At 34.2% G+C, this 13,642-nt stretch overlaps 1 protein-coding gene and 1 non-coding gene across 8 annotated transcripts in view; both read right to left on the reverse strand.

Moving 5' to 3' along the window:
- Arhgap32 (Rho GTPase activating protein 32) overlaps nucleotides 1-13,642 on the reverse strand; it is a 296,976-nt gene that overhangs the window by 60,882 nt on the left and 222,452 nt on the right. For all 7 annotated transcript variants that reach the window (XM_048796188.1, XM_048796187.1, XM_048796185.1 and 4 more), the window contains one exon: nucleotides 1,788-1,869. In XM_048796188.1, the coding sequence (XP_048652145.1) occupies nucleotides 1,788-1,869 (82 nt within the window). The remainder of the gene's footprint in view (nucleotides 1-1,787; nucleotides 1,870-13,642) is intronic.
- Trnav-cac lies at nucleotides 176-249 on the reverse strand. The gene has a single exon. It is a non-coding gene; the product is annotated as a tRNA-Val (tRNA).

Consider the following 13,642-nt stretch of genomic DNA (forward strand, 5'->3'; position numbering starts at 1 on the left):
TTTACAATGAATCAAAATGCATTCTGCTGTCATATATACCTAATTAAAACAAATAAATAACTTAAAAAAATAAAGTGAAAGATGATCCCAAAAATGGGAGAAAATACTTATAAATCACTATTAACTGATAACTGACTTGTACCTGGACCAGACAAAAAACACAACTCAATAATTTTTTTGGTACTGGGGATTGAACCCAGGGCCTCATGCATGTGAGGCAAGTACTCTACCAACTGAGCTATATCCCCAGCCCCGCTAAGTGGTCTTTTGAGCCAGACACAGAAAACCATATTTTGTATATTCTACCTTTAAAAAAATCCAAAAGAGGGAAAGCTATAAAGACTGAAAGTAAATTAGTGGTTTCTTGGGCTGTGAGGGAAGAAAGGAATGGGAAAGAAGTGTCTCTAATGGATACAGGATTTCTTCTTGGAGTAATAAGATGTTCTAAAATTAACTGTAATAATAGTTGTACAATTATGTAAATATACCAAAAAACACTGAATTATACTCTTTAAAAGAGTGAATTGCATGGTATGTGAATTATATTTCCCCAAATTGTTATTTTTTTAAGTGATTAGTGCCATATTTTAAAAAAAGAAACTCACACTCATCACAATTACTAACAAATGTTTACTGAGCAATATGCACAGTCTTTTTAATAAATATACCAAAGCAAAATAAAATTGCCTTGAAAACAAATGAGAATCCTGGGTCAAGTAGAAGTGCAGAGAACACTATTTTGAAGTGTTTTCTTTAGTAAGCAATAAAGTTAATATGCCTATAAATTCCTATAAGAGAAATTGGAACAATGACTCCCTAATCTTCAATGAAGAAATAAGCTTTGAAAGGAGTTACTTCCCTTCACCTTTACTTAAATACTTTACAAAGACTGACAAATTTATGATTTGTAAGCAGAAATGAGAAAATACAAAATAAGGAAAGAATGAACTTTTCCCCTGTAATTCCCCTTACATACAGGCCTGTACAAAACTCTGAAGATACTTTAAGCAGTTCAATTACATTCTGAGGCTTAGAAATCTTCTCCTTTCACCAGAAAGGACAGAAGAAATGTAATATAACTAGGAAAAATAAACTCAATTACTTCTTTGGTCTAAAATCTTTGAGTCTATTTTTATTTTCTTTTTAAAATTTTACATTGGATCGAACACTTCCAGACAAGATACTCTACAGAATTTTGCCCAGATTAAATCATCTCAACACATACAAAAATCCCAATTTTCTTGCTGCTTTTTTAATCCCCTGAAACACTGCTTTGTTTATTTTAAATTTATTCCACATATTTATATAGCACTATAAATTATATAAGTAATAAAAAATGCTGCTTCAAACAGTGTTTATGTTCACAGGCACTGATAAAATATACATGCCCTTCAACTGTTATCTTCCAATTGATCACACCAAGCCCATGATGCCCATGTTAGATCTTTAAACTTATTTTTAAAATCACTTTATTCATTAATAAGCTGCATTCCTCCTATAGTATATAGTATATTCCTCCTATAGTAACCATAAAAGCAAGTAATGATAAAGCTTAGTGGAACACACATTCTTTAAAATTGTCTAAACATTAGAATATACATAAACAACTTTGTAAAATGAGCAACAGAAATTAGGCAGTGTTTAAAATTAAAATCATGTAAAATTAAGAATACATATTATATAAATAAATGCAAAGAACAGCCAAACAAGCCATGTACTTGACTAGAAGCGAACATCTGTACCTGTGAGCAGCTGGTCATACCAAACTAATGAAAATGTGTACTCACCTGGTTTTGGCACTGAATTGGTCACGGACGGGGGAACTTTCTGGTTAATTAACTCAACACAATGTCCAGGGAAGAGTCCCACCTAAAGAAAAGCAACAAATACAGATTCCAAACTAGCAAACAAACCAGTATGTGAACACTGCCAACTCAGTTCCAGTAATGTACTCCACAGTCCCTCCCAAATGATTCTATTATTCCAAGATTCTGAATAGCAGATGATGCCAATTACACAAACAAATAATAAAACAATCTGTTGCTATGAGTATACAGACTTATGCAGGGTTCTCTATCCAAATATCTAAGTCTGCTTTTTTAGTGTTAGCTTTTAATTCCCAAAACTTCTTCTATTACAATTAAAATGCTACACAGGCAGCAGATAAATTTTTTTACTGTTTAATAATTCACTTTGCTGAAATCTCAAATCTGGTTGTGCTGACACTTCTGTTGCCAACTCATTGGGTTTATTACTTTCTTTATAAGTTTTTAAAAATTTAACACTAAACCAATTATTTGTGAATTTTCTCTTCACTTTCATACATGTTTCATGAAATAAAAGAACATAATTTTTTAAAAAATGGATTTCTGAAACACTCATTTAAATCATGGTATTCACTGCTGGTAAAGAGCCAGAAGTACATGGATAAGACAGAAAGTGAGAGAGAAGAATTTCAGCAGCCAGATACTTTCGCTTCCAAGAACACACCACATTGACCTTATGACAGAATTGCCTATTGGCTTTTGGTAGGATCCTAATAAGCTATACTAACAAAATTCTGAGTTTCAGATCATCCAGAGATACTGTGAGGCTAATAGAATAAATACAGAGATAAACAGTCTGGAAAAAAAAAGTAAAAAGGAAATCTTTACCAATATTTATAGATGTTTCCTTAGATAGGGATATAAATGGGCTGCCATGCAGCAGATGTTAAAGCTGAAAAATGAAAACTACATCACGTTGTATCTCCCTCTGTTGATAGACTCTGGGAAGAATAGAACAGTCTTCCAAGAGCGTGACTCATCACAAAGTTCTGAGCTGTATAATTTCCATCTGTGTGGGATTATTTTCACACACTCATTTGCAGCATTCTTATTTCAATTTCTAGATCAATATTCTATGGTACTTCTTAAAATTATGAGGACATAACCAGTTATCATGAGCTGAAAGGGGGTTATTAAACGATTATCAGTTTTGCTTGCAAGATTTGTATTTGGGATTCTTAAAGCCCCTATATGCACTGCCTTCCAAAATTATGCTTTCAGTATTTGTTTTATTGATAAAATTCTGTAACACATTCTATTCAAATTTCTATTTCAATAAACGGGGAATGCTTCCAAGATTGGTTGGAACTAGGTAAGAAAATGAAAAATCCTTCTCATTTTCTCTTGTATGAGTTCTGTGAGAAGGTCTGAGGTGCACTGGTTAACAGCATTGTCTCAGGTTAAAGGATGTGGGCTCAATCCTAAATCTACCACTTAGTAGGCTGGATGTGTAGTTTAGACACTCTGTGATTGTTTTTCTGTTTATACATGATAATGATAATACTTATCTCATATGGGTTTTATGATAATTAAGTGATTAGCATAGGTAAAATGCATTTGATGAGTGCATGTAGTAAGCGCTCATCAAATGTTATCTGTTATTATGCCAGTATATTACTCAAGATCTAGAGAGTTCTAGCTGCTCCATCAAATTGGTATGAAACATAATACACAGGTAAGTGACACATAACACATGTGTGTGTCCTTAAGTTTCCTCACTGTCAAAATGTCATTCTTTCCATAAAATTCTAATTCATTTTAATTTATGCAAAACTGAAATTTCCATAGACAAAAGGTTAGGTGCAAACTTGCCTTACGCATGTTTTTTAGATTCTATGATCTGGAGGAAACTGCTTCATTTCCTAATTTGTCACATCAGGAGTAACTCTTACATATACCTCAAAAGTTTATGTGAAAGCACAGAGACCAGTTTCTAAATTCAAATACCTTTCAGTAAGTAAAAACTAGTTTTCCATCAGGCCCTCACAAAGACTGAAAAAAGTTTAATGAATTTCTTCAAAGAATTATATCATACACATTAGTTATATTCTCATCTTTTAAATTGTCTCAATACATTATGTTTAGATATGTAGGAAAGATGCTATTGTATACTTCATGGAATTTCACTGCAGGCACATCCAATACCTAACCCCAATCCCTGCTCTCTTGTCTCCCTTTCTTATAAAATGTAATATTATTAAATATTAGTTAAAGCAAATATCCAGTTTCCCAAACTCTTTGCATTCAGATGAATTCGAGACACACATAGGCACAACTCTAGACTCCTATCTTGTCTCTTTTTGCTGTAAATGCAGGTGGCATGACTGGGTCTGCAGCAGTCATCATTTGATCACAATGAAAGGCCAAGATGATCTCTAGGATTTTTGCTTATCATCATTAAACTACTGACATCAGTAGCAATAGCTACCTTTTCTCTTCACTTTTCTATGTCTTGAAACCAAGAGCATTGCTAACAGTCAAGGGGTCATTTACTTAAAACACTACATAAAAATAAATAAACAAAGATACATTAAAAAAAGAACACAAAATATTTTTTAAAAAAACTTGTGAAGGCAAACAGATTCCCTTTTATAAAATTTTCATCAAGAAAAATAAAAACTGTGTTCTGTTGAAGATATCATACAGAAGAATGGCTAACCCTAAAAATGCAGTTAATGAATACTTACACTTTTATGCTGAATATTTAACCTAATATTTTGCCAAATATACAAAATCCCGATAAACTCAAAGTGTCCAATGGTAAAAGTGACTGAAACTCTGGCAATATTATCTATTAACTATGTCATCCTGTTTCATATCTTATTCTTCCTGCAGCAGTGCTAGAAAGGGAGAGAAGAATTTGGTCCATAATCAGGGGTCAAAATGAGATTCAACTCTAGGAAGAGCTAGCAAGGGAGAGAAAAAGCCATCACCTGGGGCCCATGATGGTAGAGAAGTACATAACAAAAACATACTAACAAACGGAAAAGAAGAATGTAGTGATAAGGCTACATTCTTATAAGAGAGGGGCTTACCGGAAGGAACTAGGGCCTTCATTTAAGTTTTTTCTTCAGGTCTTTGAGATAAAATGAGAAGAAGCCAGAGAGACTATTATATCCCTGTAGAGTTTAACAGCTGGCTCTCCCTGGGGGAAAAGGTCTTGATTTACAGGTTTGGCCAGTGTTCACGGTGCAAATACTCCTACCAGAGCAGGTTTTAAACTACCAACGGGACACAACCGAGCACAGAATGGAGAAGAGATGCAGAACAGCACTCTGTTATATAGTATTGTACCATATAAATCCATTAGATGGAATGAACCTCAAGAGTACAGATAACAGATTTGATTCTAATATAATTCATTGATTGAAAATATTCATACTTTTATTCTTAATAATGATTGGGTTTAACAGCTATCCTACAAAATTCACAAAGATTTTACAATGGGCTCATGCTCATCATTAATTTATAGCTATCCATTTGGTCCTGTGCCTGTGCAACACTGAGAGATCCTAGAATTGCTTTCCAGCAGTCAAGCAAGTCTACAGCTCACCCTCTGGCTCTAGGAGAATAATGAATGATGTAAGGGGAACCTCCTGAGTACCTTGAAGATACTCAAAGGGGGAAAAAAATCAAGTTTGGCTTCAACAATATGTGTACTGAAAAATATTTTGGTGCAACTTAGAGGGAATGTTAGACAGAAAACTATTGGAATAAAATTTAAGCCAAGAGCTTTGATGACAGTAGGAAGGGAAAGGAATCCTTGCTCAACAATAGTGCCTAATTCTAACAATAGTCCCTCTGATTCAACCAATCAAAACCTAAAACTAAATTTCAAGATAAAAAACAATGAGCTTATCACAGACTTTTAGAAAAATTTCTACTCTAATTTTTTTATTTCATTATGACTAGTGAAATTTTAAGGCCATTAACAGAGCAAAATATTTTTATAAAGCTTAGTCAAGTACTTGTATTATTCCCAGAGACATACCATCAATTGAAACTATTTGGCCTCAGGGAGTTAAAACTCCCAGGTTTCTAGTGTTTATATTCCATGACAACTGAAGTTAAAATTTAGATGCCCCATTCCCTTCCTTCCTGTATTTATTTCCTCCCAGGGTACTATGTCCCTTTGGATCTTATTTGTTGATATTCTTATTGTTATTGTTGTTATCCAGTAAGAACACTGGGGTTGATCATTTGAGCTTCTAAATCAATTCCCTTAGTTTCCTTGCAATATTAATCTTCTGCCATAGCAATCCCAACCAACTCCCCAAATTACACCAGTATACATCCAAAACTTGAATGTCATGTGTTTCTGGAGAAAAATCACATTGCTGAGGAGATTCAAACTAATGCAAATTCAATCTATTATCTAGAAATGCCAACTATTTTTTCCCACTTCCCATACATTCTTAGAGAATTGATTTTTTGATGTTGGAGTTAAGAAATCTTTGCCTCATCCCAAACCACAATTGTTTTCTTTTTTGTGCTTTACATAGGGGCATATGATCAATTTTTAGGTTGTTTTTGCAGACTCTGCAAGAAATAAAGTTTATTTTGAAGACAAAAACAGACCATCTTTCTTCACTGAATTGATTTTATACTTCTGTTGAAAATCAGTTGTCTATGTATGTATGGGTCTATGTCTAGACTCCATTCTGTTTCATTAATCTACTTATCTCTATTTCCACTGATCCTACACTTTACATAGGCTGTAGTTTTACAGTAAATCTTCAATACTGTAGCTCTCCAACTTTTGTTCTTCAAATTTGTTTTGGCTCCTTTATTCTATCTAGGTCCTTTGCATTTCCATATGAATTATTTAATCTGCTTGTCAATTTCTACACAAGAGTCTGCTAGGATTCTGACTGGTATCAGTTTGGGAAGAAATGACATCTTAACAATATAGACTTCCAACCCATAAACACAATATATCTCTCCATTTGTTTGGGCCTTCTTTAATTTCTCCCAGAAAGGTTCTGGAAATATTTTTAAAATTCAGATATTTTTTCCAGATATATCCTTAATATTTCATATCTTATGCTGTTATAAATGGGTTTATTTTACTGTCTGATTGATGTTAATGTTGTCAGTCTGCCTTGACAACATTAATATGGTTTTCAAGTAGCTGTCTCAAATACTTATATCTAAATATTTATCACATACTTTAAGGACAAAAATAACTTTCCTTTTACTTATCCTTTATATTACATGTGAAACTTTACATAGACTTTTACAAAATTGTATATGCATCTAGGTAATTATATTATTTGTAGATTTTATTTCAGAATCACAAGAAGGGATTTCAGAAAGTATCATAAAGAGGGATTACATTATGTGATGAGATTAAAAGCTACTATCTCTAGCGATCCTGTCAATTGCTTTTATGAAACTCAGTGTTTAAGTGTAATATATCCTGATGCTATCAAGTTAACAAAAAGCTATCCATTAGGAAATTTATCTGCTAATGGCACTAAAAGAAAAATTAAAACATCAGGAACAATAATGAAAATGTACACATTTCTATGATTTACAGGAGGAAAAATCACAAAACTGGAATTCACCCTGTGTTTTGATCCTGGCTATACTATCTAGTTACTGTTTTGGTGAAACAAAACAATTTATCTAAATTTCTTTGTTTCTAGATTTCTAACATTGTAAAATGACAGATTACAACCAGATAGACCACTATCATCTTTTCTACTATAGAAATCTATGAGTCATACAACGCAGAGTTTCAAAATAGTTGATTAAATTACTACTGTGATCTGGTTTTGGACCAGAATGCCTGTTTCGATGTAAACTCTGCACTAAAGAGAAGGGTAATAATGAGCTAGCTGTTTGACCCCTCCATGCTACAATTTCCTCCATTCATAAAATGAGATAACAGCACCTTCTTCATGAAGTATGAGGATAAAAGGTTAATTTGAAAAGCACATAGAATAGCACATGTAAGAAACACTCAAGAAGTGTTTGTAATCAGTTTTATTTTTAGTGTCATACATTCCCTTTTTTCTTCAATTCATGTAACATTATGAAAATTTACTACATAATATGATGTCCCACTACTTAACTGGAGAGGAAATATTTTGCTTTACTTGATTTTAAGTAATGAAAAGGTACAGCTTTGTATTCCTGGATATTACGGTTTAAAGAGTCCCAGCTATCTTACCTTTTGAATAAAGAAGACTTTTAACCATATTCAACTCCTGTGGTAAGGAAATTTTTACTGTCCAAGAATTACTTCTCTGATATTTATGAAAAGAATAAAAACAAAAAACCCCCACAACATTCTAAGTTAACTATGAAAAGTAAAATACTTGATTTTGATCATCTGTGGAGAATCCACAAAATATGACCTTCATCTGTTCTGTTAATCTCCAAGTGGGATTTTAGCCACTAGATTAATTTCCTGACAAATGTGTTTTAAGGAGGACTTTCTGTGAGGAGGGACAACAAAACAACTGCTGTACTGTTGGCTGCTCATTCTATCTGCAAAGGATAAAAAACAGGAGGCTGGGTCAGTGATTCCCACATTCCATACGTGAGAATAATCCAATGAACTTGTTAAAATTTAGACTGTGCCCCTGCCCCTAAGATTCTGATGAAAAATATCCAGTTTTAACACATTTCTCAGGTCATTCTGATGCGAGTGGTTCCCAAATAAAACTCATAAAACTGCACCAGAGAAATAAATAATGTTCAAAAACATTAACATTATATTTGTATTATGCCTTTAACCTAAGAAAAATGGCTCTCAGAGGCCTTACCTCACATTTCCAACTACAGTCTACATATAGGAACGCAAGTCTGAGAGTAATGCCTGTGGCTTTCAAATCAAAGAAAATAAAGTGAAGAGGGTTTTCCTCCCTTCAGTTTATCATATAATGAAACATCTCAAAAATCAAAGATAAAAGAGTCAATATACTCCTTAAGAGGCAATTATACAGATTTCAGAATTTCAAATTACTGTAGTTAATATAATTTCACACTTCCTACTCCCAGAAGCTTAAGAAAAGAAAGAAAGTTAGGGTATAATTTAAACACAGGGATGAACTTATCCTTCTGTTCCCAAAGCTAAATTATGGTCTAGAAGAGGTACACTAAACAGAACTTAGCAAAATGCTGATCTTTACCAACCACCAGTCAACTAGCAGTTTACCTAGAGCACATATAGATAAAAATACAGAGAAGGTCTCACATCCTACCCCAAAACTACCTAAACAGAAATTTTAGGGTTTAGGTCCTGAGATTTAATATTTCTCTCTCTCTCTCTCTCTCTCTCTCTCTCTCTCTCTCATATGTGTGTGTGTCTCTCATATGTGTGTGTGTGTGTGTCTGTATGTTTGTTACTAGGGATGGAACCCAGAGCCTCAGGCATGCAAGGCAAACACTTTATCACTGTGCTCCAGACCCAGGTTGACATTTACTCTTTCTATGTTCCCCTGTTGATTTTCATGCACACTACAATTTGAGAATTAGTGGCAAAGAATATTATAATTTATTGGTAACAAAATAATGAAGATAGCAGAGATGTACCCTTAAGCATATTCAGTAAATGCTATTTCGTGGACTAACTTTATTTGTAATTTAAAGCAACAATGAAACTACATTAAACACTTTTAACATGGCTAAACCCATCCCCGCTCAAAAACTTGACAGTTATCAAATGCCAGTGAGAGTGTGCTAGGTAGCAAAAACTCTTATTCATTGCTAGTGGGAATGTGGAATGGTACAGCTATTTTGGAACACAGTTTGGTGGTTTCTTATGAAACGGCACATATTCTTACTACATGATAAGCAATCATACTCCTTGGTATCTACCCAAAGGACTTGAAAACTTATGTTCACATAAAAACTTACACATGAATGTTTACAGCAGCTTTATTCATAATTGCTAAAAACATGGAAACAATCAAGATTCCTTCCATAAGTGATTAGATAATAAATCATGGTGCATCCTTAACACCGAATATTAGTGATTAAAAAAAGGGAGCTACAGAACCATGGAAAGACATGAAAGAAATCTTAAACACAAATTACTAAGTGAAAGAAGCTAATCTGAAAAGACCATATGACAACCATATGACATTCTAAGAAAGGCGAAACTATGGAAATAGTAAAAGATCAGTGTTTACCAGATTTCAGAGAGAAGATGAGATGAACAGGTGAAACATGAAAGAATAACTGAAGGATGACTAAACAATTCTGTATGAAAATAAAATGATGGATATATGTCATTGGGCAATTGTCAAAATGCACAGAATATGCAACATCAAGAATGAAGACTAATGTAAATGATGGTCTATAGTTAATAACAGTATATTGATACTGGTTCATTAATTATAACAAAAAGCGAAGCCAAAACTGTTCTAGTAACTGTGGGTAGGACTAATGGTTGCATTTTTATTATCTATGATTCTGGTCTGGGTGTTCCTCAGACCACTTTTCTAGAAACACTGCTTACCACGTACTTCAAGTAAACACAGCCAACAACTGACATGAGAAAAAGGTCAGCATTTGCCAATTCTATTCATTGCATTGTTAAGTAAGATGTGAATATAGAAAAATTGTAGGAGGAGTAACTCTATGAAACTCCATGAACTATCTGCTCAATTATTTTGTAATATATACTAAACTATACTAAAAATTGGGTCTATTTATTATTTTAAAAAATTCTAATAAATACTTTCAAATACTAAAGAAAATCACAACACAGCAATTGCACAGCACTAGTTCATAGCAATATAAAGGAAAGGCTTCCGCAAGGAGACCTGAACCATGCCAGGTCTGAATGGCAAGTGAGAAAGGAGACAACACACGTGTGGGACCTTGCTGAAAGAAAAAGTAGTGTACAAGTAACAGGTCGTAACCTATGAGGCTGAGCAGAGCTGCAAATACAGATATTTCAGAAAGTTTCTCATCAGTGCTCAGAACACAACAGCTCAGTGGACTCTGCCTCTACCATGGGAAGTAGCAGCCCATGCTATTGCTCCCTAATTATTTCTCCCAATTGGCACCCAAAAATTTGGATCCCCAGGAAGACCATTGTCCTGGCCACCACCATGTCAAGTAAGCCCCTCATCTCCTCTGCACCATGAGGAAAGATAGGCTGCACCACTGTGCATCCTTCTCTGTGGTCTGCAGTCAGAGCCCAGTTTGCAGAATTGACATATAACCAAAGTCAGTCAAATGGATGACTGAGGTATGCTCTTCCATGCCAGTCAGCCTGAGCCCACTGAGAGAGGTTTCACTGGGTCACCTGAAGATCCTCTCCCCAGAAGACACATACTTAAGACTACACTCTTCTAGGAACCCTTCCACAACCTCCAAGGAGAGTCCAGCTGGGCCATGAAGCCCAAGGAACTTCAGCCCAGCCCTAAAAGTGGTTCAACCCACCTTTCTATCCAGGTTGAATGGCACCTATCATAAGCTAAATTGTATTCATCCCAAATTCTTTCGTTGAATTCTTAACTTCCATAGTTCAGAATTATAGCTGTATTTACAGATAAGGCTTTTAGTGAGGACTAAATGAGGTCATAGTGGGTGGGTCCTCATCTAATTGGATTACTATCCTTACAAGAAGAGGAGATAAGAACTCAAAGACACCCACATGAACAGAGCAAATGCCATGTGAGGACACAGTAATAAGACAGCCTTCTGCAAACCAAGGAGAAAGGCCTCAGAAGAAATCAACTCTGCCAACATCTTGATTTTGAACTTCTAACTTTCAGAACTGTGCAAAAATAAATTTATGTTATTTAAGCCACCCAGTCTGTGGTATTTTATTATAGCAGCCCTAGCAAACTATAACAGTATCTAACAGACAAATGAAAGAATGTTAAAAACAGCCATGCCCAATAACAGGAAAAATAAAATCTCACACACATATTTATAAAATAAGCATTACTGTTTGCATTCTGAATTTATATGACCCACCTACCTCAGAATTTATGAAATACCAAGAATTAAGATATAATTTACATTAGAGAAATTTAATATTGACCTTTTGAAAGGGCTCACATAAAAAAATGCCCCTTTAAAGAACATGTTTTTCTAATACTTTTACACTGTGAACTAGCTTTTAAAAATTAAAGTTTAAAGTAGCTTTTGGTGTAATATATCTACTATATAAAGGTAAGGTCCACTATACATAAATTGTGGTTTTTAGCTCTGCTGAGGTCCTCTGAACTACTACAGAAGGCCTCAGGGAATCCACCTAGGCAGGCACTATGGGGTCCAGTGGGCTGACTTAAACTAATCAGGGCAGCTATACTGACACCTCTTCTCCTGCTGAGGTTATATGAGATTCTCTTTGATTAACCATCTTACTAGTTAAAAAATTAAAAGTATGAGAGTCATCAGAAAAAGTTATTATTTCATGATTTTTAAAATAGAAAATCAGGACATAAAAGGGCTATAGATTACAGTTATCATATACATGGATAATTAAGATTATCTTCCACTCTTAAAGGATATCTCAGGAGGAACACATCTTCAGAATTTTTAAATACCTATCAAGAGTAGGGAACTTCATGAGTTGCCTGAGGAGGAGCTTTTCCCCAGGATACAATTTATTAATCATTACATAAAACCTTAACTAACACTCAGTCTCTACCAGTAAACAGGTATGCTTTGTAGCCCTCAGCTGGTTAATCTTTACCACAATCCTCGCTGGTTGGGAAGGAAAGATGTTCTTTTCTACAGCACAGAAAACTAAAGTGAATAGAGTTAATAAATTTAAGAGTGAATGTAGAAATCATGCTCAGTGCTCTTCAGGCAATGGGACAGAGACTCATTTAACATCCTGACAGTTTATTAAACTTCTCAAAAACTGCCTTCTCTCCATAAAAATAGGAGATTAAAAACTATCTGGAAGTTTCTTGAAATTGAAGAACACACTGCATGTAAAATGCCAAATGCTTGTGCATAGCAGATGCTCAACAAGTCTCCCAACTCCCACCTTCCCTTGCAGTCTTACAAATGGACTAGTGTGTAGGACTGCAAGGCATAGGGAACCAGGTGGATTCTTTCCTTAAAATATTGGACTCCTTTGTTAAAAAAAAAGTTTTGACATTTAAAGTCTTGCTGCTGGTTTTATGGGGACCCCTACATCAACTGCTGTTCTCACAGGAACACTCCACCTTGATCTACATAGACACCATTGCCTTTCTGAGACTAATACGAAAAATAACATTCCTACAGGAGCAAGTTTTATTATCAATGACAGAGAAATCTCCTTTAATTTAAAACACTTGTTTTTATTTTAAATAATGTGTTTTGGCAATAAACTAAGTTATAACAGTTTTAGAATACTTAATTTATGACTTTAAGAGAATTAATTTGTTTAGGTAATGGACTTACTTGTGTGGGTCTAAATAAAATAATTAGGAAGATAAGTCTACACCTAGCATACAGTCATTGATCAATAAATAACGGTTACACAAATAAAGACAAACTTGCTACTATTTTTACAATCAAAATTAAAATGTTGAGAAGGAATACAGAGATTTTAAGTGGAACCTTTTGGTTTTAAGAAGAAATTCAATTCCAAAGACTCCAAATAAACTGGTGAATTGCTATATATGCTTTTTTATTAGAAATGTATAGATAAAATTAAATTTTTAAAATAAAAAACAGAATTATTTAAATTTTATATCAACATTTATTGAGCAAAACACACACACACACACACACACACACACACCCCTGGCCTGGTCTAAGTACTTTACACTTTCCTCTTCATACTTTTAACCTTCATGACAAAGTCTACATGGAAAAAATATTGTCTGCAACCCCACTTTACAAATGGA

The sequence above is a fragment of the Marmota marmota genome, unplaced genomic scaffold (assembly GCF_001458135.2).
Source record: "Marmota marmota marmota unplaced genomic scaffold, marMar, whole genome shotgun sequence".
Taxonomy (NCBI): Eukaryota; Metazoa; Chordata; class Mammalia; order Rodentia; family Sciuridae; genus Marmota; species Marmota marmota.